General features: G+C 40.9%; 1 protein-coding gene across 2 annotated transcripts in view; it reads right to left on the bottom strand.

Annotated features, from left to right (window-relative positions):
* The window catches only part of GPR158 (G protein-coupled receptor 158), a 209,280-nt gene that overhangs the window by 115,690 nt on the left and 66,857 nt on the right, over positions 1-26,733 (bottom strand). For both annotated transcript variants that reach the window (XM_009469065.2, XM_087777028.1), the window contains exon 3: positions 5,174-5,276. In XM_009469065.2, the coding sequence (XP_009467340.2) occupies positions 5,174-5,276 (103 nt within the window). The remainder of the gene's footprint in view (positions 1-5,173; positions 5,277-26,733) is intronic.

The following is a 26,733-nucleotide window of genomic DNA, read 5'->3' as shown; positions in this document are numbered from 1 at the left end:
GTTTCTTCATGTGTATGCTCGTCACATACTACAGGGATAACAGCCAATAAACAGTTGCATGTTGCAGTAAATATCCCAAGGATATGACTTCATAATGCAACACCAAGCCTTTGCTTAGATGCGTCTGGTGTCATGCTGTCTGCTGTACACAAAGGAAGACCATCGATATGCATATCCTGCACTGCCAGCTATGACTGATTATCTGGTGAATATCTTTTGACTTTGAAATGATTCTTCATTATAGTTGATATAAGAAAGATACAAAAAATTGGATCTACTTGAGATTTTACATAATGTGATAAGGAATTATTAACAATCCCCATCTTTTTTTTTTTTTTTTTCTCCTTGCCAAAAAGAAGGAACATTTTTCAGATCCTCTAAAAGAAGTGTTTGGGAAAGAACTGATCATTGTATTTACCATTGAGTGGAAACTTGTTTGTCCACCTACACCCTTGGCCTGACTATATGGCTCAGAGCACCGCTGCCCACTGCATAGTTGAACATTTCTGCCCTTTATGTCCAACCCTGTCCCCTCACCAAAGTCAAAGTAACGTCAATTCAAACCATAGACAGTCCAAGCCAAGCATGAAGTTACTGCCTCTTACAGCACTGCTAGAGATTTCACTGTGCCATGCCTTCTCCTATCTCAGCAGCTCTTTGAGATTACACATGCCTCCTCCAGTGAAGAAAATCAGTTTTTCCTCCCCAAAAGATGGCAAAAGATTTTAGACACTGGTAAGGTAGGTGGACAAGAAGTCAATTCTGCTCCATGTAAGACAGCAGTGGTTTTAGCACTGACACAAATGAGACGGAAGCAAACACTGAAAGACTGACTGTGCTGCAGGAGTTCAAACTGAAGATGAGGAAGGTGTAAAAAAGTTATGTCCTCAAGCAAAAAAGAAAAGGAAAAAAAATAAAATGCAGTAACAAAAAAAAGGATAATATGGAAGGAGAAAAGAACAAAGAATTGGTGGAAAGTAGGAATAGGGACACAAACTATTATGAAGTATAATAAGGAAAATGCTTGAGTACTGGAAAAATAAAACAAAAAGCTTAAATGCTTCAGCTATTTCCCCTCTACTATATTTTTTTCCTAGTTCTTCTCTCTTCTATCCCAGTCTTATTTTGCTGTCTGACTGGCCCATTTGTTTTTGAAATGGTCTCCTGAGGGTAACTCTTCATCAGCTTTGGTTCTCCTAAGCACACTCTGCTACGCAAGGGGTGCCTCGGCAGCTGCGACCTTGCCAGCTTAGACCTTCCTGCAAAGTAAGAGTGGCACCACAGACCGCTAAGTGCCAGGGCAGGGACTGCTACCATCCCAAACAAAATCATTCCAGACCCCAGTCAAAACTCAGCAGATGAACACAGAGAGCACAGTGCATGCTGAGTGCTGAGCAGAACAAAAGACTGATTCTGCTCCTGTTCTATTATAGCATAAATTAGGAACAACACCAGTAGCATCAGCAATGCTGCAGTAACTCAGTGTGTGTGTATGTAACTGGACCTGTTAGCATCAAAACCTGGTGATCATCCATGGTCATAATCCTCACCTCAGAAAGGGATCACTGAAGTCAGTGACAGTCTTCATAAGAGCAAAGATCTGCACGCGTGAGTTCTGTTGAAGAACCAAAGCCAAAGGGCAGGTGTGAAAAATGGGAATTCCCATTGAACTGGAAACCCCTCTTGGGACTTTTTATGTGATCGTAGCACTGTTATAGACAGTAAAGTCTTTATCCAGACAAAAGAGCCTGGTGCAAGCACCTTTTTGCACAGGGCAGGTTCCACATCCAAACAGCAAGAGCTGAGCAGAATCTCTGCAATATATGGATGATGCATTGCTAAAGAATCAACTTTTAGGTTGAACAAAGCACTGCTGTTCTACTAAGGATCTTCCAATGCAATCCTGATTACCCCATGAGGCAGAGAATGTTAAGTGTTTTGGAGAAAGGTGTTACAAAAATGTTAAAACGTATGTAGTCAGCAGTTAGTCTATTCTACCTGTACCAATAGTGCTACCTAAAAATGAGCCGTTAGGAGAAAGTGCATAATCATGTACTCAAGCACTTACAGGTTAATGCAACTTGCATACATGAAATAAATCTTTTTCTAAAATCAATTTCTATCCTCAAAAGAGACCGTGGAAATATGGCAATAACTCTGCGCCCCACTAGTACCCAGGGTCCTCATTAACTAAAGCAGAAAAAATAGAAAGGTTTTATGTATTTTGGCACTGTCCGTTCTGAAGAACAAACTCAGCCTTGGGAGGGAAATGCTCTCTTACCCAGCTTACTACGCAGTACGAGAACAGCCTAAATTTCAGCCGTGCCCCTGTCCCACACCCACTTTGGGAACCTCTGCAACCTCCCTGTGAGTAGCAACACCGTGCTGCTTTAAATCAGAAGAACAACAAGATTTGCTGAATCTTTCCTATGGAGGACACTGTTTATGCAACATTGCATCTTGGCGTTCAGGGCCCCAGCTGAGTTTGCAGAGGAGGCAGATAAGGAATCTTTTAAGCCTTTCCACCAGCAAAGCGTGTAGAACGTCCAACATCCCTGCGAAGCCATTTTATACAGCCATGTTTCAGACTCAAACCAAAACATTAATCTGGACCTAAAGCAGAACCTTGCCCCCACTTAAAACTCTGACACTTCAGGCACCATGTGCAACTGTAGTTAATCATATTCTGCTGTGGTGCAGAATCCCAGTACCATTGAGAAATGTTCCGATTTCAAGACACAACACATTCAATCCAATTTTTCAATCCACATACTACAGCTATTTTAACCATATCATCTTTTCCTTTTTTCTTTTTACAGAATGCAGCTGGGTGACCGGGCCAAGTTCCCTTGAACCACTGGTTTTTCCTCCCACTGCTTCACAGTCATTTCCAGTCTCACACTAGCTGTCTCACCATTCACTTTTTGAACTCACCTATTGAGCTTCGCAGATTGAGCTGCATCTGGATGAATTAAAGCAGTTCTTTATTACTGACTGTTTGAAAACTCATGTTTATGTTAACTCACAGTAACACATGCTCAAATTAAAGTGGCCCCAGATCACGTAATTACTCCCCCTAAAATATCAGCATATGCAAACACTTTCATGTGACAAATTTCATATTTAGAAGCTAAATATCCAATCTTAGGTAGCTATATAGGCTCCTCCTCCTATAGTAAATGGAGAAAAAAGGTTATTTGCCTGAAGAGTTACTTTTCCCATCTAAAGACAAATACTGCCTTTCTAAAGCAGCAGAATTACCCTCCAGGGCAGCCATGCTCTTGCTGCTGACTGCAGTTGAAACCTAGGTGACTAATACATACCAAGCACATACATTTTAGACAGCTGATGTGAGATAAAATGAATCTCATCTCTAATGATCAATGCTGTTACAATCTCTATCCACATTATTTTTGTGTGTTCTGTGGCATTTGGCATGACAAAAATCTAAGAATTATTTTTTTTTATATGCTCATTGAAGGAGTTAAATCCCAACTCCATCGTAACTCACTGCACTGCAGGAGCAAGCAAACATCATCCTTACTTTCTCAAAAAATTTGCACAGAGCCCAGAGAAAAAGTGCTATCAGAAGGCTGCCTTCTGCGACACTCCACAACATGAGAAGAGAAGGGAAACAAACACTCAGCAGGTAAACTGTTGAACAAACACGCTGTGCTATTTATGCCACATATACATACAGGAGACGACATACATATATATTTATCTCATACATATATATATGTATATATATAAGTATGAGATATACTGAGTCAGGGGTAAGATATCTTGGCCAATCTATATCCAAATCACATCAAATCAATAAAAAACAGGCCAACCCATGACACAGATCAAAGTATTTAATATCTGGAACTCAGGGCTGTGAACAAACAGAGAATTCTAAAGCTTTCCTAATATTAAAAGTTACCTACCCTTCATCTATAACCCCTGTCACTTTTTATGTAAGAAAGCAGAGCTCATGAGTAACTAATATAGGAAGGAACTTGGAAGCTTTATCTGAAGCTCTTGAGTCCACACTGAATAATTTATTTAACCCAATTATGAGGTACTCTGTAGCACGGGGGCATGCTTTTACAAGTACCATGTCATATAATCCTGCACATGATTTACCAGTACAAAACACCTGAATCTGTATCTCTGAGTATCACAGAGGTGCATGTTAAGTGTTGAATACTACCAGACGTACTTCTATAGTGGAACGGGAACAGCTGTGTTCACACAGAGCAGTAGATAATACATGCAGCCCTGGACCAAGCTGGGTGAAAGCTACTCATCACCACTCCCTGGGCATCTCATACAAACTGCTCCTGCAGCAGAGAGCTGACAACACGAACCTTTGGCTAAAGGATGGTGCGAAGAAGCTGGGATGGTATTCACTCGACAGCAGGAGGCAGAGAAGGATGCCCTGTTACAGTTTCAAGCAACACATTTACACCTGTGACTGCAGCACGAGTTCTACTAGTATAACCGCAACGATTTCAGCACAAAATCTGCGCAGAGATTACGCTTCGGTCATATGATGAAAATAACAGACATCAACTTTGGGCATGCAGTTTATATATTTTCCCTGCTGAGTATCAACTGAGTTCTGTTTCCCTTACTGTGGGCAACTCCATCTAAGTACCATACAACGTGTGTCCTGGGCAAGTATATCATACAGCCAACCAGACTCTCAGGCCTGACCCATCTCTAATACCTCATCAGCAAGTATTAGAGTTTGGGTGCTCTTTTGGATTCTCCTTTGCAAATGAAGTAAAATGAAAACAATTAAAGTCCGTAGAAAGCCAGAGGCTAGGGCATTCTAGTTTTCCCTGACCAAAGAGAAAATTACTGGATTAATTTTCTCAATACTTGTGCTTGAGCACAGATGCCAGAAATCTCTACTTCCCCATAGCAAGACTTCTTTTCATGTTTTTAAATTTATTTACAAATCAAATATTCTTCAAGTGGGTATGTTTTACAGGATCCTCAAGAGTATCGCGAATGACAAACCAAAGGGCTAGAACTCCTTAAGTGATTATATAATCCAAGAGTTGCAAACCACTGGGATTTTACTGTATAACCCTGACGAGGATAAAAAGGAGCCCTGCATTATTAATGCTAGCTCTGTTTTCTTTTTTTTTTTCTTTTTTTAAACTCAAGCAAAGGCACTTACTCTGAAAGCTGTTCACTGGGAAGATGTTGGGATGATAGAATCCAGCCTTGCAAATACATTTGTAGGCTCCGAGCACAAATCCAAGGCCTTTAATTGGCATGCACTGTGAGAAAAGAAAAAAAGAAAAGTCACGCAGATGATCATACAACGATATCCTCAGATGTACGTTCAAGCATAAACACATTACAAGGCACCGTCAGCAGGCTTCTAAGAATAAACAGGCACCCCTTCCAGTCTGACAGTATTTTCTCAGCGACTTTTCCCATAGTCATCTATCACTCCAATTTTTTTTTTTTTTGTTGCCCATCACTAGCAAAGACAGCTATAAATCAAGCCTGCTCTACTGATAAACCAAGCAAGTGCCAAATTTGATTCTTGTACTTCGGCTCTAGGTAGGACATGAGACGGCTGTGTTTTTTCCTGCAGAGTTTCCAGCACTATTCCCCAGCAGGGCAGGTGGGGTTCAGATGGCTGGAGCTCACGCTACGTGAGGGAGAACATGGACACCTGCAGCCAAGCCACCAACCTTCTGCAGGCAGCACGTGCTGGTGCTGGTGCCCCCGCCGCACCAACAACCATACCGGAGTGGAGATTGACCCAACCAAAACAAAGCCAACAACTGGTTAGAGAAAATGGCTGCAGACCTAAATCAGAGAACCTAGGTGAAAGAGAGCAAACCTACGCCAATGGGAGCCCATACTTCTAAGCTCTCTTGTCCCTTTTCAAGGATGTAATATATGAAACAAGTTTTTAGTTCAACTTCGCTTTTGCTTGATTTTGACATCAGAACAACCACAGCAAATTTATTACAGTGACAGAAAATCTACTGTCAGACCATTTCTGTACAACAAATAGACTGCCTAGTACAGAGGGAAGAAATAGTTCAGCAACATAAGGGTAGAAACACTGGTGAAATTATTTTCCCCAGTATAGCTTATTTCACTTTATCAGATCAAAGTAGGCTACTGTACTAGATGCCCTTCCCATCAGTAGAGGTGTACCTATACCAACATGCCTCCATGAATAGGAACTAGACATTAGTAGTTCCTCAGTGAGCAACTGAAGGATTTAACTAGAACACCCTCTGTTCTCTCATTTCCTTACGTTTCACTTGTTTGTGACTGTACCTTTAGAATATGCTTTAATCTCTAACTGCCTGCAACTGGGAGCAAGATGCAGAGGACAGGGTTTAATAAAAAAGATCTCAGTTTCAAAAATCAAATGCAAACCAAGAAAGGACAGTCTGCACTGACACTTAAGAAAAACTCATTTAATCTCAAATTTCAGCTTTGTGACATAATTCTGCCTGATGTTGGGAAAGCCACTTTGCTTTTCCGTGCCTCAGTTGGCAAAGAACGGCAAATGCCTCAAATGGCAAATGACAAACGCCTCCCAGATGGCATCGTCTTGTCTCGCACCCTTTGCTGATCTGATGTCCGTGCACGCAGCGTGGGCCTGCAGGTGCTATTGGAAAACAACTAAGAAGCAGGAAACCGGCATGCGAGAACACTGAAAATTCATTCAGCCTTTGTATAAACATGAAAGCAAGAAAAAAAACGGGAAGAGAAGGCACAAATCATTTTTCTTCACACTTCATCTTCGCCCTGCAGAAATGTGGCTGTTGACAAGGTGGAGGACAGAAGAAATCGAAGTGGGATGAGTGTGTGTGCAAGTCCATTGACAGCAAAACCTCTTTAACCAAGCACAGAAAAGCAGTTAAAGTAGTAAAAAGAATTTTTCAGGGGAAAATTCTGTTCTGCCTTTTTGGCCTCTTGCTTTGTAATGGGAAGGTACACGCTGCTATTAAGACTGCATTTTCTTTCTGAAGGCAAGGAAAAAAAGAAGCAGCTTCAACTGAATTCTGCAAACACCACAGTACCCCTAGAACCATATCCATTGCCACTGAACAAATTCATATAAAATGTGTCACAGGCTCATTAATCTGTTCTGCATTAAAATAAATGCTTTACTGATGATCCTTTCACACACATCCAATATTCACACCAAATAAAAGTCCATAACTTTTATTTTATTTCACTGACGAGTCTAGAACTTGAAAATAAACAAAATATTTCAAACGCTGTTATCTTTCCTTGGTCTAGGATATTATCCTTGTTTCCAGTCTTTGGCAGCTGTAATGCACACCTTAAAAACCATCAGTCAAATTCTGTTTCCTGCAGTCCGTATAATCCCATGCAAAGGTGTAACAAGGATCAGAACATCAGTCTGTTGAAAGGAGGGAAGGAGAGAAAGCAAGCCTAGATCCCTCTAGATGCAGCTTCAAACTCTGAAATTCCACCGTGCTCAACACTGCATGGAAACAGAACTATTTACAGCCTCACTTTTTTTAAGAAATTGCAGCAGTGAGGCAGGGAAGAACACTAAATATCATGTGGCCAAAAATGGGGAAAATACTTTTCCTGGGAAGAAAAAATTCCCCTCTTTTTACTAACGATTTAACAGTCATATTAACAAATGGTGGTAAATATTATGGTGAAAAAGGTAATAAATAAACTGAGTAAGAGTTTGCTGGTGTACAGAAGGAGTTTAGCAAACAAAGTCCAGATTTATTTAATCAAAGTTCTTTTATCAGATAGAGAGGCTTTTCCTGGCTGTCTGCGGGTGAATCCGCACAATACATGGCAGGCACATGCAATCAACTTTTGTCCTGGCCCTGGCAAGTGGCACCCTGGTTCCAGTGACCCCAGTGGCACCCCCAGAGCCCGAGCCCTGCAAAGCTGTAGGAGCTCTGCCGCGGCAGCACACGGGATCGGTCATGGGCTCCAGACCGCCAGGAGCACAGAGACTGAGCGGCCCACAACAGACCGTGCAGGCACAGCCAGTAAAATATTAATCTGCTGCTAAGTTACTTAAGATTTGATCCATCTAGAACTTAGCACTGAAAAAAGCAAATGTGTGAAAAATATCCACCTTCACATAAGCAAAAAAAGGAAGCATAAAACTGACCTGGTTTCAGATTTCATTATAAATGAGAAAGCAAAGCTGTGGGAATAAACCCACCATATTCCCGAGTATTTTTTTCTTCATTAGTGGCTATCAGCTTTTTAAAAATCATGCTTTATTTAATTCTGGCTACCTTAGGTTAGACCAGAAGCTCCATTTAGGCTTGTATCACATCTCTTACGTGCCCAGCCGCAAGTGCCGAGGCAAACAGTGAAAGATGCAGGGTGGCTATCGAGTGAGCCTTCCTCTGATGTGCCCTTCAGAACATCATACTCCTAAATGGAATTTGCATTGCTTTAACTTCCAGCCATTAGTACTTATAGATGGCTTGGTTACAATTCAGAACAGCTGTATCATAATCTTTGCTAAAAAGAGAATAGGCATCTGTACAATTCACACAGCACATTTATTCCAGCTGTCTGTTCCCTGCTTTGCAAGTTTATACTTTCAGTTTTACAATATTTGTATAAGGTAATGACTCCCAAGTTTAACATAGTATACTTTAAATTATACAGTCAGCTCAAAAAATAAGATATTCAATGAATATTTATCTTGAAATTATTTATAAATAAACAGGTCCTGCATAAACACAGACACATCACTTAAACCAGTTAAAGAAGTTTGTATTGATTTCATTTTTATGCTGCTTGTTGTAAAGGATGCATTTGGAAAAATCTATTGTGATAAAGAATAGATCTGTTGGAAAGAAAATAAATCCTTCAAATAACCTGTGCAATTGCTTTGGAAGTCTGAGCCAAATCTTCTGGCCTAAGAGAGGCAAAGCCCTTCATCAGATCTGATTAGCCAGAACCCAAGTGACAAAGTATTCAGCAGATACACAAAGCAGGAGTTACATCAACACCAGAAAATAGAAGAGAAGAAAAAGGCAAAAAGAAACTAGTAGTTTAAAAGAGAAAGCATGTGGCATCATGTCCTACATGTAATTTAGGAACTTAGATAAACAACCAAATAAATCTGGCCCATGGCATTCTGGAGCAGAGGGGTTAAAACAGGAATTTTAGAATTAAAAAAAGAAAAGAAAAAAGACTAAAAATGCAGTCAGCCTTTACCTGGGTTTTTCAAATTTTTCAAAGAGCATCTTTCAAAATCCATATTTCCACATGCATAGAGTGATGGGGATGTCTCCCGTTTCTAAAGCTGACTCCTTGTTCAAAGGATGGAATAAGAGCAAAGTCATGATAGAAGCAGCTTAGCACAAATAATACAAATAAGCCCACATTTCTTTGCTCTGGTTTGGGGCAGCATGTAGGGAATTTTTAGAAAACACTACGTACAGATGAGTCATTTTGTGCCTGGCACATGGTGGCAGCTGGAGCAGGTTGGTGTCCTGCGAGACCCCAAGAGGTCCTTTCTGGTCCTGTTTACCATGTTGTCAAGAACACTCACTCATAAAAATACATGAAAGAAGATAAAAGTCAGAGAAAAATTCTGCCCGCCGAAGTCGATGACAGCTCTGTCATTGAAAAGGCTTTCCCTGTTATATTTTCTCATTTAATTTCTCCTTCAAGAGCAGAGTTTTGTGTTAAGTGTGTTTGCAGCCTCAGAAGTGAACAGCAAGCACATCCACGCATCCAAGGTCCTGGTGCATCACCTGGGAGCCCCCGGTTGTCTCCGGCCAGCTCGGGAGGCAGCCAGCCTGCCAACAACGCTACTCATAAGCTTCTTCCCTTCAAACACAACATTTCGTTTCAAAAGGACAGGACAGGGCTGGCTACTCGATAATTTACACCGCAGCGTTACTTGTTAGGCCCCCGAAGCTTTTCTCCTCCCTTCTGAGTTCATCGGTGGAGTTAATTCTTGTTTAAATTCAAGTCTAAAAATGTGTTTTCCAACAACAATGCACTTGAAATGACACTGAATTGTTTAAATTCTGAGTCAGACAAAGCACAGCAATAGCTGATCTGATTCAGCTCAGAGCAAAGGTAGCCATCAGGACAGTATCTGTCTCAATAGTCTGAAGCTTTGCTAAAAACTTCCCACTGCTTTTTAATGTGACTTTTCATTATTCTGGTCTTGTTATGCTATGGGACCAGAGAAACACTGATGGTAAGGAGTCTCAGCTCATTCACACAGATAATTATAAACCACATGTGATTGTTCAAGTTCAAATGTCTGATTTTTTTTATTAACTTCTAATTAACCCCTTTTGCAACGTGAATCACTTTGGTTACCAGGCTGTATGTCTGAGGAACCCTAAAGGATCCCCTTCTGGTTCTCCATCACTCCCAAGATGCCAACATTATCAGCACATTCCTGGACAAAAGTGACAAAAATTCAAGTGCTAGGGAAAAAAAAAATAAATAACTTTGGTGGAAATGGAGCGTTTTGCAAAGAAGTGGAAGAGAGAAGATCAGAAATATATACAAATCACAGTACTTGCTTAGAAGACAGTGAGAGAGGAAAAAAGGTGAATTTAGCAGTGTTTGAAAGCAGGTTACTTGGGGTGGGGGGGCTAAGCAGCAAAAAACCTCATAATCAGCTGTTGTCATGCATATGGAGAACCTAAGCTCAGCTTACAAAGTGCTCCCCACAGTCCGGACCCTTTACCGAAGGATGAAAGCACAATTACAGCAATTTTCAGAGGATGGGTAGCGTGGACACTCAAAAGTTCTCAGCAATGACAGTGTTGAAGACAGATTTTTCATTACTGCTGAAAATACCTGTGCAGGCTACAATCAGCTTGCTTTAAAAAAAATTATATGGCAGACTGGAATTGTCATTGGTAACCTGAATATCATTTTAGAACACATCAAACTTTGCTTCTGATTAACGTGATAAACAAAATTACAATTTCTCCTCTCCTAGAAAACTGTGCAGCAATTACAGGGGAACACCAAAGGGACTGATAATTTTATAGCCATTAAATAATGCAGTGTGATTAATTTGAAGGCACTTTCTCAGGGCCAGATTTCCTTGGCTTTGAGGATAATTTTTTTACTATTAGCACAGGTTAAACTGCATTTAGAGCGAAGTCTAATTCATTTCCTTAGTGTCTTACCTACTTTAGAGAGAATTCTCTTCACACCGAATCTCTACCCCTTTTTTCCTATCACCAGGACAATTTTGTGCTTTACACATGGGCAATACAGAAAATACCAAACGTTATCTGCAGAAGACCTTCCAGAAGCTGTCAAGGAATATGCTAAAATACACATAGGTCCTTTACCTCTGGACATCTGGTTCTGCCAACTACTTCTGCATTCATCTGTGACCTGGCAGCAAGTGTTGCAAAAGTTGGCCTAGAAAATGGGCCACACAGTAAGACAGGGGATTAAGAAAGCTTGCCGAAACCTGCAAGAATGTGAGGCATTTCCAAAAACATTTGGTGGGAAGAAAGGCTGGATCTATTCCTGATCCCCATGAAGGATGCAGTTCCGAGTAGTGGAGTAGTCTTTCTCACCTATTCACATTTCCCTGAATTATTAACAAACTAGCAGAATTTTGTTATGTTTTAAAAAATGCGAAAAAAATCAATTTCATGTTACTTATGCTAATTTTTTTAACTGAATTTTCACAGTTGGCCATTCACATTTTCTTCAATCAAGACAATTGTGGAGTTTAAGCAAAGAAAACTCACTCAGAATAGGAAAGAGCAATAGAGGGCGCACGGGAATTGCACAGCTCATCTCATCGAAGAGCATGGCTGAACATCTTGTAGACTGCACCGTTCTTTAGAAAGAGCTTGACTATTACAGTACTGCCAGCATGGATAGCCTGCTGGCCCTGCTGTGTGGAAAGGGAAAAATTTCCTCTAGTTCACCCAAAAGCTAACAAATAGATGCTATAATCAATGGGTAATTTAGATGCATAATTCAAAGAGGGGAATAAAGTGGTGGAAAGCAGTGCACAATATTTTAATAAGTTAACATGGACAACATTGCTAAACCAACATTTTCTAGCCAGCTGCTATGTAATTTCTATTGCATTTCCCAGCAACCATTAATGTAGTTACTTCTTGACTCTTAAACATTATTTTTAGGCTGATTTCACATACTAGCAAGACATATGTGATCACATTGGAAAAGGTGTGTAACAGCTTGTGTGTGTTTTCCCAACCCACAGTAACTTTTTGGACCTACTGGCTGGTTCCAGGCAGTGCAGTAGGAGTGAGAAACTTGCCGAGTTCCCACAAGCTTCATGAAAATAACATCTGGTAGAGAAGAGATACCTTATCAGCGTCCCTGCTGAGGGATAGACTACATCATGAGGACATATCTTTTATTGGACACTAAAGAATGCTCTCTGAAACGCCACAGTCACAAGAAAAGCTTTAGCTGCCACTGGTGCCCTCTTAGACATCAGCTAACAGCATAAGAAAATGCGTTAGGAAACCAGGCTACAATAATCTGCTGTTCCTGTTCCTTGGCATTCAGTTGTTTTAGGACAAGTTGGCCCATTTTTCCAGAGGTTTTTACTACTCAGGACTGCTAGGAGGAGTTTTGAGTTGAGTCCAACTATGCGAAGTTGGATAAAAGATGCTCCTAGTCAGAAAATCATTTCTTACTGAAATTCTACTTGAGTATTTTGTGTGAAACATGATTGAGAAGATGGCTGCATAAAGGATCCGGATTTTAGTATCTTTGCTCAATTTTGCAGCATTCTTTACTTTTATATTAGTGCAACATTAGACAGCAATTGAAGGAAAATACCCACCTCGCTGGTAATGGAATGAAGACACAGCATTATTTATCACAAAACCAAGTCAAACACAGTCTATTAAATGAGTCCTTGTGTTTACTTTGTGGTCATTGGTAAAACAAAACTCCCAGCTAGATTCTGTCCATCAGCAGCATGCATTTTAAAAGCATATTTCTTTCATGCAAGAAGACAGACAAGTCCTGCAGCAGAGTGACTGCTCTGTCCACAACTTGCTCAATATCCTTTCATTAATTTTGCTTTATTCTGGATTGTAGCCTCTACAGTTTGACAATGTGTCAACTCATCAAGAAAGTTAATCTTGTTTACAAGATAGTATCAGAATTTGAGTTTTTCTACTTGTCAAACGTATCTCCATGTTCCAGCCACAAGTCTCCCAGCCTCAAGGTTGGGATGTCTCTCAGAACTGACGTTCAGAGCAGAGTTTCTAGGTTTAACCTATGATCTGAGCTCTGTTAAACCACAGATCCTTCTTGATTGCTTTCAATCTCATCACCTGGCTTCTTTCACAATTTCATCTGTCAAAGGAAACAACGATTTTGTGACAAAGCCATCATTCCTCCTCTTGCCCAAGAGGACTGCAGACCACAGTCTGTCAGACTGCTGTTTAAGCACCCTCGTAAGGGTCACATCACAGTCAGAAGCACCACCATATTATTGCTGTTAGAAAAAAATTCCCCCCAAACTCCTATTACTTGACAATACCAGCTTCACACTCATTTTCACAGCTTGGCGCCGTACACTCACTCATTACAAGGTACAAGTCCCACAGAGGTGCTGCATGTCCTGCTAGAACCATGAAAATACAGCACGTGCTATTTGCCAAATATTTGCTAGTTCATTCAGCCTCTTCTTTAGCACTAGGCAAGCATAAGAGTTTTAAAATATGCACTTGGGCAAGACATATAGTTATACTTTTGGGTAATAAATCAGAAACAAAAGGTTATAACTAAAACGAATATGAAACAGCAATATACTTAATAAATGAATACCTGCCTAGTTGCTTGTGCCTTCTCATCCAGGACACCAAAGAGAGATCGGCCATGAGGGTATACCATGTAATCCCATTTTTTGGTTTGAACACTTGCTTTCATCTTGCAACCTTTATCAGCTTTGAGGAAAAAAGCCCTAATTTTGAGTAGTAACTGTCCTATAGGTAAGCCCTCACATCTAGGTCTAAGGCTAGCCAGAAGGCTAGTGACCCAGCTCCCTCTATGGAGCCACCATATTCTAGACAGACACCTTGAAAATCTTTCCTTTGTTCTTCTGCTTCCCTTATCTCAAATCCAGATTCTTACTTTTTATCCAAAGCCAATGTAGCCTTGATGACTCATATCTCACTCCTCCATTGCCTTCTGGAGCTTGAAGGTTTCGCCGTGAATGTAAATTCCTTGGAAGGCTCTCTCTAAATGACCACTTTTGATATTTAATGACGCTTCTCTCTGCCGATCATTATTTTTCCCTCAGGTTTGCACTTAATCCAACAAGGCTATTCTTGTGCCCTGGTGATTAAAAGCCACTTTTCCCTGTTCTGCTTGACTGCAATTTCCTGCCCAAGCTGAACTCCTCCTTTATACAAAGCTACAGCCACCCTCAGTTTAACATTACAAAAGCCACCCATTATAAAGATGTTCTCTGAAGCTCATGGTATAACACCAGCTTTGATACAGACCTATAAGAAGCATTCTTATTTTAACAGACTGAGAATAAACTATTGTGTCTAGACATGTATATGAAAGCTATTATTCCCTTGTCCTGACTCCAGTAGGGAGCCCGTGTGTTACAGAGTCCTCTTGTACCCACAGAAATTTTAGCTGGGTGTCAGCTAGAGCACATTGCCCATAGCCTAACGGGTCCCAGAGCCCTGCCAGGACTCTGTGTCAGTGTTATGCCAGGGACCTCCATGGAGCAGCCCAGACTCACAACTGTGCCAAGGTGGCTTAAAGTCTTGGTAGCAGCTCTCCTCCATTGTGAGAGCTTCAAGCAGGACAGCTTTCCTCTTGTATAAATCTGAAGTATAACTAATCTTCACCACAGAAGTATAGCCACATTTAATTAATCCTCCAAGATGTATAACAACACACACACCAAAATGAAGGTTAAGTTCAAATCTAAGCTGGAAGGATGAAATACACTTCTAGTTTTAATTTGTTGAGTACTCTGCTTTCCCTCGGTTCAGCAATGCACCGTTTTTGAGCCAAGGGCCCAAACTGGCAGACGGCTTAACCAATTCTAAAATGAGTTCCCTGCTAACCCCAATGGCAGATGGCAACACCACAGAGAGACAAGAAAGATGAAGTTGTTCCAGCTTGCAGCGGGAAGCCAAAGCAAAGCATCAAACAATCTCTGGAAGCAGAAACTCTGGAACTTTGTATTCCTTCTCCTGGCAGGGTAACTACTGATAACACTCTTTGAAAAGCATGTGACTGCAAATTTGGAAGCCAATTTCATAGGGATCATTAAGAATGTCAGAAAATTCAGCAAGTTTATCTGCACTGTAATTATTTCTTCCTCTGGTACTTGCAAGTATACGGTGGCAGAAGGGTAACACTAAAACACGGGAATCAAAGTGGCCTTCAGGCAGTAAGGTACCTATCACCCACCAATTCTATTTCATGAACTTGCATGAAAACAGGGACTACTGAATAACAAGTAACATGGTAGAGCCAGTGAAGAGAAAGCAAGCTGGAGTTTTCTCTCTATTATTCAGCAGCTGCCAGGAGCTGGTTCACAAAGCATGATGGACTGGATCTTTTTTGACATCATTAAAATTAAAAAGGAAATTGTTTTCTATTATTAATTATAGAAGTGTACCTCTTGTTCTCAGAGCTCTCATAAGTGGTGAAACAGCAGCTGGTAGCAGTACGTTGTAGACATATAAACCTCAGCAGACAATAAGATGCTTGGAAGAGTTTGCCTCAGACTCAACAAAATGTCAGGTTTACTTTCCATCTGACAGAGCAAACGCATTTTATTGGAAGCCACTACAGAAATAGCACCAAAGACCTGCCAGCCTTAACATGACACACGCACGCACATGCAAAAGCCCACCCTTGCTCCACATCATCCCACTTTTTAACTCTCACTTTGAAATCACTTGAAGAGGCTACAACACAGTTTTCACTTCTATCAAGTGGCAAAATCCCTGAGACCAGTGAAGCTAAAGCCAGAACAAATGAAGGCAGAACCAGGTCCTGTCACACATACATAGATTTTAGTTGGTAACATGTAGATATTATACAGGTGACAATGGAAAAGGAAACAACTTTCAGGTTAAGAAAAAAAAGTTTGGTTAGTAACTTCATTAACCTGCAGCTCATAGCATCAGATTTTGTTTCATATTTATAAATAAACAACGCTCACCTGTTTTCCTGGTCTAACAATTCCACAAGAACAAAAACATTATAGCACACAGTCTTGTAAAATTAACTTACTGTTGTGTTTTGTGTTATTCCTCTCCCATCTCTGTCCTTTCTACTCTTATTCTGCTGCAGAACACACCACCTCACCAAGGACATGAGACTTGTGACCCATCTCCCCAGAAAAGTCTCCCATCTCACCCCCAGGAACGACATGGGGTTCACCTCACTCCAACAGACTTATTCCCAATGCTTATGAAGCAGAAGGCAAATCCAGGCACCAGCTTATTCAGTAGTCTGAAGAGCCTCCCAGTTCAAATACATCGACCAGTACTTTTCCAAATCTTCTAACAGCACAAATGGGACACAGATTGGGTCTTCCAAATTTCTATTCTGAGACTTCTAAAATTCCATCTCGACCATTGACTTCATTAAAACAAACAAAAAAACCCTCCTGAAGGTAAGTTGTATTAACATGTTTCTGTATGGTAAGTGAATTATAAATCAGCCAAGTTTGAAGACAAGAGTTTCTACTGAGTTTTCTCGAGTCTGAGGCAAACTTTCCCAAGTACTGTCACTGCTTCAGAGTTTCCAGGAAGTTTCTGGATTCTGTATCCAAAAGTTGTAATTCTATAATATCGTGAATATAACCCTATAATACGATAACTATATCCAAAAGGTTTTTTTTATATAGTTATCATATTACAGAATTGCATTCACTATATTATAGAAATAAAGCCACATGAATGGACCATGGCAGAAGCTTACGGTGTAATCCTACTCCCACCCACATCAACCTCCCAGAGAGTCAGCTGCAGAAAATGTAATGAAAAGCCTAAAACCCAGAAGCAATGTCTTGAAAGCTCAAAAAAGTCAGAAACATTTGAAGAAGCAAATCACTCTCTGTAAGCAGCATGACAGCCTTGCCAGCCTGCAGAGCCCACATGCTTCCAGGTCAAGTTTGGAGGTTCTTGATAAGATTCAAAAAGATCAGAAGTTCATAGGTATCTGCATGGTCACTCCAGGACAAATACTTCAGCAGACTGTCAATGTGACTTACCTACTAACAATTCTTACCCATCTCTCACTAGGAAGATGGGTCCTTTACTTATCTACAGGCTTCTTTTTTGCTTGTCTTGTAAATGATACATCTTTTTCTTATCTATGGACTTCTTGGGCGTGGGGGACTTTGTTTTTTTGATCCCACTTGCAAATCCTCAAAGCATCTCAAGATGAGGCATTTCATACAGCTTTGTACCATGAGAAGTGTTTTGGTGAACTCGTATAAATACCAGGATATTTAGTCAGTATGACACCCATAAGAAAATACAGAGAAAAAAAGAAAAAAAAAAAAGAATCCTTGCTCTAAAATGTAATAACTTGCTCGCTATAATGCAAATACTATTATTCCCGCGACATAGAGAAAGTTACCTGACAAGTTAAATTGTACTTAGATTTTGCTATAACTCTTTGCTGTCCTTATTAGCTCATTGGAGACTGGTACGTTGCTCTTGACTATCCTGACCTGTAAAAAAACCCTATTAATATTGGCAGTGATGCTGGTACTGGCAGAGCAAGTTATAGACACTGAAGTTAATTATATTCAAACTAAAGTAAATTTGAGAAATATATTTGGATGCACTCAGCATTTGGCTACCTTTCAAATTACAATCTACTGTAAACGCAGAACATTTCCCCAGTGAACTTTTATAGGCTTCTGTTATGACAATTGTTCAGTTTTGGGCCCCTCACTACAAGAAGGACATGGAGGTGCTGGAGCGTGTCCAAAGAAGGGCAATGAGGCAGGTGAAGGGTCTGGAGCACAAGTCTGGTGAGGAGCGGCTGAGGGAGCTGGGGTTGTTTATTCTGGAGAAGAGGAGGCTGAGGGGAGACCTTATCGCTCTCTGCAGCTACCTGAAAGGAGGTTGTAGCGAGGTGGGGGTCGGTCTCCTCTCCCAAGTAACAAGCAATAGGACGAGAGGAAATGGCCTCAGGTTGCACCAGGGGAGGTTTAGGTTGGATATTAGGAAAAACTTCTTCAGTGAAAGGGTAGTCAGGCACTGGAACAGGCTGCCCAGGGCAGTGGTTGAGTCCCCATCCCTGGAGGTATTTAAGAGAGGTGTAGATGTGGTGCTTAAGGACATGGTTTAGTGGTGGACTTGGCAGTGCTAGGTTAACGGTTGGACTTGGTTATCTTAAAGGTCTTTTCCAACCTAAACAATTCTATGATTCTATGATTCTAATTAGCAGTTTTGTGACGGAAAAGTTTCCTCGGTAGGGACCAAATGTAAAGGAGTGGGCAATTAAACACCTCCACCTACAGAACGCATCCTTCCACCAGCAGCCAGGTGAGTGCCAGTGCCCCTTCATCCACCTCCAGCTGTAACATGTGAGAGAGGGGAAGGAGGGGCATTTATATACTGCACCCATCATGCTTTTTCTCATTACAGTTTCTACAGCTGCAAGACATATTACTGAACACAGAAACACTACTTTCAGTGGCACTCTTTAGCCCCTTACAAAATTTTACCCAGATATTCATGGAAACTATTAGTATCCTGAAAACTGTCTCCCTCCCTAGAGATACCTTACAGGCTCCTCAGCCACATCTCATAACTAACTCCTATTATAAGACTGAAATAAGTACACAGAGAGTGGAAAAAAAAGAGACATCTTATCTTGCAGTAATCTCTTAGTAATAAAAGTAAATGCTACTGTTAATTTAGAATAGTAAATATGAATTATATAAATTTACATAAATACCAACCGAATGAAGTTAATATACAAAAAGAATACATAACTCTCAGCCACCAAATGTGTTTGCACGTAAATCTGCATTGAAAATAACAGAAATAACAAGTAGAGTGGATCTTTAAGATCACCATCAGTTAGCTATAGCTAAAGCAACAATGTGTCTCTGTTTGAACTACAAGGAATTTAAAATACTTTACAGCAGAAGTTATCAGATCTATTAATGACATTAATAATAATGAACACTTTTTTTGCAAAATTTCATTTTGATTTTAGTAACAAGTCTATATTGCAATGTACTACAGCAGTCACTTTGCAACATATGTCCTCACTGAATCATACCTTAAGTGTATATAGTCTATGTATTTTTCATTTAATATCTCTAGGTTATAAATCAGCAAATTTCAAAATGGTTGTTGTAATCAGTAACTGCTGACTTGCTCAGTCAGTACCCTCATGGATTACTTCTTATACTCAGGTCAGAATTTGGATTAAAGGATGGTTTGGCAATGAGAAATTTTTAACTGTAAGAGTGTAATATAGAACAATATGAAGCAAAATTCCAACAAAATGTAGATACAATCTAATATAAACATGTAATCTGGGGTGGAGAAGACAGCAACAAGTCTGCAGCCAGAAGGCAGCCCGCTAGAGGATCAGACAGGGGCTGCAGCCCAGCCATGTACTGGGGTGGTCTCCTTGCCCTTCTGCACCAAGTTGAACAGAGCTGACATGTGCCCTCAAAAAAATCACATCACTTGAACTAGCATTTTTATGAAAACCTCCTTCCATCAGAAAACTGTAGCTAAGCTCCTCTTATTTTAGTTTCTCTCATGTCAAAATTAACAATACAGAGGAAGGCGGGAAAATTTAGTATATCTTATTATCCCAAGGACCCCATCCACTATCTTCCTCCCTCATACTCCTTCCCCAACTTTGTAACCTAAATCTTCCAAAGCCATTTATCCTCACAGGCAGTTGTGCTGCTGAACCTTAAACTATAGCTGAGGAAACACATTTGAAAGGCAAACCAGCTTTTAGTGGCATAATGTCAAAAGCAGCTGAAAATACACAGCGGTTCATCAAAAAGGACAATTCTTCAGGAAATGGTTAGTGGTTATTTTCAGAATCACAATAACATGCTCAGAGTTGCACAGAACAAAAGACATACATGGTCTCTGTCACATGAAGTTTATTGTAACAGACACTTGGAAGACAAAATGAGAAGGATCCAATTCTGTTTTCATTTACCTTGATTTTAAATAAAACAAAATTCCAGGGACTCCAGTGCTTCCGTGGTTCCAGTCACCTCATTGAAATTACTGGCTAATGATACTAGAATCAAATCCACTTCGCTTCATTCTACTTTTATACTTTAATTTATACTCAATTCCTTTAATATAAATTCATTTGTTGAGACTACTACGAAGTTATAAAACCTAAGAATGAAGACCAGTGTAGCCTCAAGTGCCACCCACAATGCCAGCTTCCAGCAGATTCCAGAAGGACCAAAAGGTATTGCCAATTAGAAAATAACACTCATTTAGCCACGTGATTTCCCAGGTCCTCATCAAATTCCAGCTTTATCAGTGAATACTTTCCTAAAACTGTTTAATCCTCAAATTCTGTTTTTCAATCCAGTTTCAGCAAGCCTCTCTCTTTGCTGTAAAGTGCAGAGTAAACTTGCCTTGAGATGCCAACCGATTGCCAAGTTTTACCACTGAAACAGCTGGATTTCAGTGTTAGCAGGTGGAAAAAATCCCTGAGCTATTCTTGAAGTCAATAAAGTGCACTGTGGGATCTTTGATGAAGGAAGAGAGTTATACGATTGTATGATTGTTAACAGGACTTTTATTATTTTTACTGAACACCCCACTCACCATAATCAATGCCAGAGAGATTATGGACACAGCCTGAACTTCACTGGTAGGACTAACAAAGAGGCTCCTTCCAAGAAAACTGAAGATCCTCTGGAATACCTATTTGTAGCATCACTTGAGATTACAGAAAAAGCTGGCTCCAAACACAATGCTGTACTATGGACTAACTGATTCACATCTTTATTAAACAAAGTTACGAAATAGTTACTAGGTTGCAAAAAGCCCCTGTCTCAAAAAAGCAGTTCCACTGGCAGAACTTCTGACAGCCCAGACACCTTTTCACTTTCAGTGAATTAGCTGATTTTTACACAGCAGTAACCCGTAGCTGACCTATGAGAATTTCACCGTTTCCATAATCACCCAGATCTCTCTATAGACAGCATCCTCTCCCTTTATTGTGTAAAACCCCCATACGTTTCATGTCCTAACTTACCTTTCATGCAAACTGCCTGCTGGATTGGAAAGGCCGTCTCCCCAACGCACAGGTTGGGTTTGCCCTTTCCCCCCTCCCGCCTGCAGCCCCTTTTGCTTCCTTGGGAGATTCCTCTGCCTGAGCAACCTGAAACAGTGCCAGTTAAAGCTCGCTCTTCTCTGCCCTGCTTCACATATTCCTTTATTCCACTTTTCTTTCTGGTCTAAGACATGCTTCTTGATTTATAGAAAAATTGGGGGAAAGTTGCTAAATGGTTTTAGGCCATCATCCTGGCATTCACATTCATTACAAACATCTCCTTAACTGAATGTGTCAGCAGCTCTTTAGAAATGAAAATCATTAGAATATTATTCCTATTAAGATCACGTAGATTTCAATCAGGATGTTTATTATGAAATTTCATCCTTTAAAATAACTTTGCAGAATTCTATTCAACTTACTGTCCAAACAAGTTACCTCTTTCACAGAGGTAAGAGGCACTCCCCACTTGAAGACACTAACTTCATCTCTATTTTCTCCTCATTTACTCTCAGAGAAGCAGGTGCCCTAGCTGCATACGTGTTAAAGCTACAACAAAAATTCCTTCTTTGCATGGGAGATTCTGTCGTCTTCTCTATAATGGTTTGCTTCTTACTCTGAAACAGCCCCTCAGGTTTTCATGGTTGCTTTGCTGGAGTGAGAAATTACCAAAATGAGCAAGACAATCAAAATATAGCCCTAAAATAAGGTGCATAACAAAGCTGTTATCCTGTTATCTGTGGAGATGTCAAGCGTTCCTCAGCTTTTGGAAGAATCATTTATACAAATATTTAAGTCCTCAAAGCCAACACATTTACCAATCATTTAGACATAATCATCTTGTCACTTACATACAGCTCAACGAACATGTCATTGGGGAAACCCTACAGTGTAATTAACATTGGGTTGAATGACAACTGAAGAAAAACATTATAAGTGGCTTCATTCAAACCTGAAAGGTAATATCTAGTATGTCAACACTCGCTTCACCAGGAAGATTGATTTTCTCCATTATTATTCTTAATTGTACACATGTAGCTTTCAATTTAATTTCACTCAGGATTTTAATCGCGCCTTGGCTTTAAGGTTTTCTGTTTAGCAGTGCAGTCCAAACTTTTATACTCAGGAACACAAGAGATCAAGCCACGGCGCCTGATGGCATAGTTAAGAGATCCGATGGTCAGAGAGGAGAGAAAAGAAAAAGAAAAACTTACTGTAATTTTTACAAACCTTCAATTTGGTAGGTAAAATTTTAAAAAGAAATGTAAGTGCCAGTTCCACTCCAATCATATTTTCCTAAATATAGTGTCCAGTCTTCTGAAGGAACTGTGGCCTCAAAAGGTCTTGTTTTGCTGTCAGTGTTGTAAAATTTCATAGAGTGAAACAACTTGCAGTCATGTTTACCTATGTTATAACATATTTCCTCTACACCGACTGCAGAAATGTAAGCAGAGCTATCTGTCGGTGTATCATTTTAAAATACGCGCACAACCGTTCTCTAAGCAGCACAACAGCCCGAAGCTCCGAGGTGCAGCAAGGTCTCACCAGCACATCTGAATTCTGCATGAAGTGCTATTAGTGTCTGATTAAATATTAATTACAAGAATGTAGTTGTACAGCATTTAACTGGGGAAAGGCCATTAGCGAATCGCAATTTTTCTGTCAAAAAATACCTAGCACAGCACAATGTTACTTTCTGCCCTACTTAATATGGATCACAAGGAGGTAGTAAGTTGCCTGAAAGCATCGGTCCCACCCAGTGGCAAAGGCTGTGGTTCAGTGTCCTCCCCACTTTTAATCAGACAAAATCCTGGCTAAAAAGCATGCCTGGGAGACATGAGTACTATTTGCTTCAACAGGAGCAAGAGGAGAATGTTCCGTTTCAAAGAGAAGCCAAGCCTGTACGCAGGGAGCCAAAGCCACGGCTGCTCCCGACCTCTCCTCTGCTCCCCCTCCCCTCTGGCCTGATGGAGGTTTCGGGCGCCTGCCCTCACGCCCCAGCTGCTAGCCGCGTGGGCGTCCCCACTGACCACACATAGACCACAGCCATCCTTCTCTGAGAGGCAAGGACCATCTCCAGCTATTCACGCGTGGTTTTTGCAGTCAGTTTAACCAGCACATCCAACAGAGGACCCCTCCCACACCCCTTGCCTTGCTCAGCTGCCGCCTGCCCTATCCTGGGGAAGTCCACCAGCTCTGCCCGTGAGCACTGCCGGCAGCTACACAGCTGTGACACCACTTTTTCCCCCTAACAAACTTATGTCATGTGATGAATATATCACAAAGACTTGAATTCTACCAACTGAGGAGCACATATCTAGTGCCTCCGTCGAAAAATTGCGGTCGTTCCTATTTTGCTAACTTACAGCAATGAGATGTGGGCTGAAAGAAAGCTCTAGCACTACCACAGGCAGGGCTGAGCAAATACATTTCAACTATTATTTACAAAATAAGAATTGTTTGGGTCATATTTAAACTACTTAAATATCTGAATCCACTTCAGTGAAAAACACTGGTGAGGAGAGGGAGAGCTTAAATACTGCATGATTAAAACACGGGTTCAATAATGCTTGCAGAAACGGTCATCTCCCACTGGGCACTGAAAAACCAGGAGCACCTACACTTACTGTGGTGCAGCAGGCATCACAGGTCAAAGTCCTTCCCTTGTGTCGAAGGACCCAAACTGGCATCTTGCATCCCCAGAGACTGCTCTGGCACTCAAAATTGTTCCGGGAGTGGTTTCTCTCAGACTCAGCCAGAACATTGCAAGATACTGATCTCTGGGCATTTTAGCTGAGGTCTCTGAATGTGCCTTAGAAACAGTATCTCAGCTCTCAGATGCACCCTTTAGCTACCAGGCTACTGATCCATTCACACCTCCTCAGTGCTTCCATGCCTCATGTCAGCACTTTATTTAAGTGATTTATTTAGTGACACTAGTGGGGTAGAGTCAAAGCGTAAAATTTACTTCCTATTTCCTCACACCAAAACACCCCCCTTACATTTTTTTTCCACAAACTTCTCTCCTGTTCAAGGTGCCCTCTAGGTTTTCACATGTTACACTTGAGCACTGAAATATTTTACAGCACTCACAGGAGTGCCGGATGGCAGAGACACATGATCCCTGCCCAAGGAACGTACAGCCCAGAGCAGCGGGCAAGGGCGAGGGAGTTCGGTGTTGCAGTTACTGAGCTCTGGGAGATGCTCTTCCTGGGCTTTCCCACCTAGTCCTGGCTCCTCTCCTATCTGCCCTCCCCAGCCCTCGCCTTCCGGGAGGCATCTTTACAGCCCTGAGCTGCGCCTGCAGGAATTGCTCTGCTGTTGGGCTTTTTTTTTTTTTTCCTTTTTTTTTAACTTTCTTTCAGTGCCTTTTTCTGCTTCTTGTTTTTCTCTCTTTTTCTGTTCCTTTGTTAGCTCAGTTTGATATGACTAAAATCAAACCTATTATCACTTTTAATATGATCACACTGTTCTTCCCTGTAACACAGGACACACGAAATGCTTAGGAATTAAGAAGTCATCAAGCAGGTCTATGTGAGTTAACCATTTTTCCAGAGAAACCTATGCAATCAGAAAAGGACACTAACTCTGAAGCACCTTTAGGTTGGCTGGAGAAGCTGGGCATCCTCAGTCAAGACGAACCAGCTCCCTACAACCCCTTCTGTCAGCTTCTCAAGGCACTTCCTCTCAAGCGATCTGTATTACCACATTTTCAGCACTTTTTCTGTCTTCAGAGCAGTTGCTCATGGAAAGCTGGTAACCTCCAAGAGGATTAGAAATGAGGCATGCAACCTGGTAGAGCACCATCACATTAAGAGCTCCCAAGGGCTCTGTGGGAAGCACTTCTCCCACCTGGGGCCCATGAGAAACAGCGCTGCAAATAGCACCATGTGCAGAAGTATGAAACTATGCTTGGGGACAGAATTTGAGAACGTTTTTTCACTCTGCTCATTCTTTGCCTGCAGCTGCCTTAAATACACGTGAAATTGCTCCACGTGATCCAACTTCCTCAGTTTCTGCATTGGGTTTTAGAGTAACAGAACAAGCTGAGCTTGTGAGTTTTTGCTTTAGTTGTTGGCTCTGTATTAAATAGGTTATGCTGAATGCTGAAGGAGAATAAAGAAAAAAGATTTCTTCTTCTTAAGTGTTGTCAGCATAGGATTAGCCTACTAGGAGATGAATGCCAAGGAACCTCTCACTGGGCAGCCTGGATTCAGGCACTCTCAAACTGCAGATGCCCTGGGAGAGCACAGGCTTTTACTTGCAGATACACTTGATCCTAGCTTACACTTGTAATTATTTGTAACTGCTCATCTCCATAGAAATGAAAGGATTTACATCTTTTTAAATAACTGGTTTAGAATAATAGGTAAGGGTTTGATGAATTTTCAAATGTGTCTTACAAAGACAATTAAAACCATTCAGTCTGTGTTATCTAAAAAGCTGCTAGAGCAGAGAAGCAAACAAACCAGTATTATTCCCCCTTCTTTTACTAATGCATTTTTATGTTCTGCATACTTAGATAGCTAGCTATATACTTTTTAAATTGACAAATGGAGAGCTGCAAACACTATTTGAATGTTACATCTAGGATTACTGTGCCATTTCTCAGGAGTCACAGGGAAGATTTTTAATGCATATTTTTTTCTGTAGTGTTGCTCTCCGTGCCTTTCCTATGTTTTTCAACTTTCTACTGCAGTATTTGAAAACAAAACTGACCAAGACAGCCCAACAATTAATTCCAGAAGCAGTGATTGCAACAAAAGGTTGGTATAATAGATTTAAAATAGGCTAGTGCTCCAATGTCCCTGCCTTCCACAGTCAACAGTCATAAATCCTAACTCATTCTTTGAAATCAGAAGCAGGTTGCTGATGCAGGCGGCTCCAGTTTCACCTGGGAGGTAATGAGGTGAAGTCATTGCATTGGAGAGAAGAAAAATACAGCCAGCTGACTATGTACCATTTAACTCAATGGCTCCCTAGTGGGAAGCATCAACAGCAGGGGTGCAGCTGACAAGTGAAATGCTGCTTTGTATAACACTTTACTACCCATTTGTGTGCTATTGGAATAGCAAATAGTTAAAAGGCCACAGGGGAACAGAGCGCCATCAAAGCAATCTGCAGAGGTACCCTTTGTGGTTAGTAGGCAAGAATTCAGCAAGCTCGTGGGTTGGTGCAAGGCTTTGTCCCTTGAATTGTGTTAGAAACTAGTTTTCTCAAAAATGCCTGCCCAGACTGTGCAGTGCTTTGTAGTATTGACAGAATATAAAGTCCTTGCTTTTAGACCTTAGACTATATAAAGGGTGGGTGACAATAGGATTTAACATCTCTTTTGCTACTCTGGATGCCTTTGTTACCATCCAAAAAAAACTTCTATAGGCAGTACAATGAAGGAAGTCAGGTTTCTTAATAGATGTACCTCATGTTTCATTGTGAGCTCTACTTAAATCATCTCACATGGCTGGGACACTTACAACA

Source organism: Nipponia nippon, unplaced genomic scaffold (genome assembly GCF_047370975.1).
Source record: "Nipponia nippon isolate SJK-2023a ecotype South Korea unplaced genomic scaffold, ASM4737097v1 scaffold_1, whole genome shotgun sequence".
NCBI classification, from domain to species: domain Eukaryota; kingdom Metazoa; phylum Chordata; class Aves; order Pelecaniformes; family Threskiornithidae; genus Nipponia; species Nipponia nippon.
The sequence above is the reverse complement of the archived record's forward strand: the minus strand, read 5'-3'. Positions and strand labels throughout refer to the sequence as shown.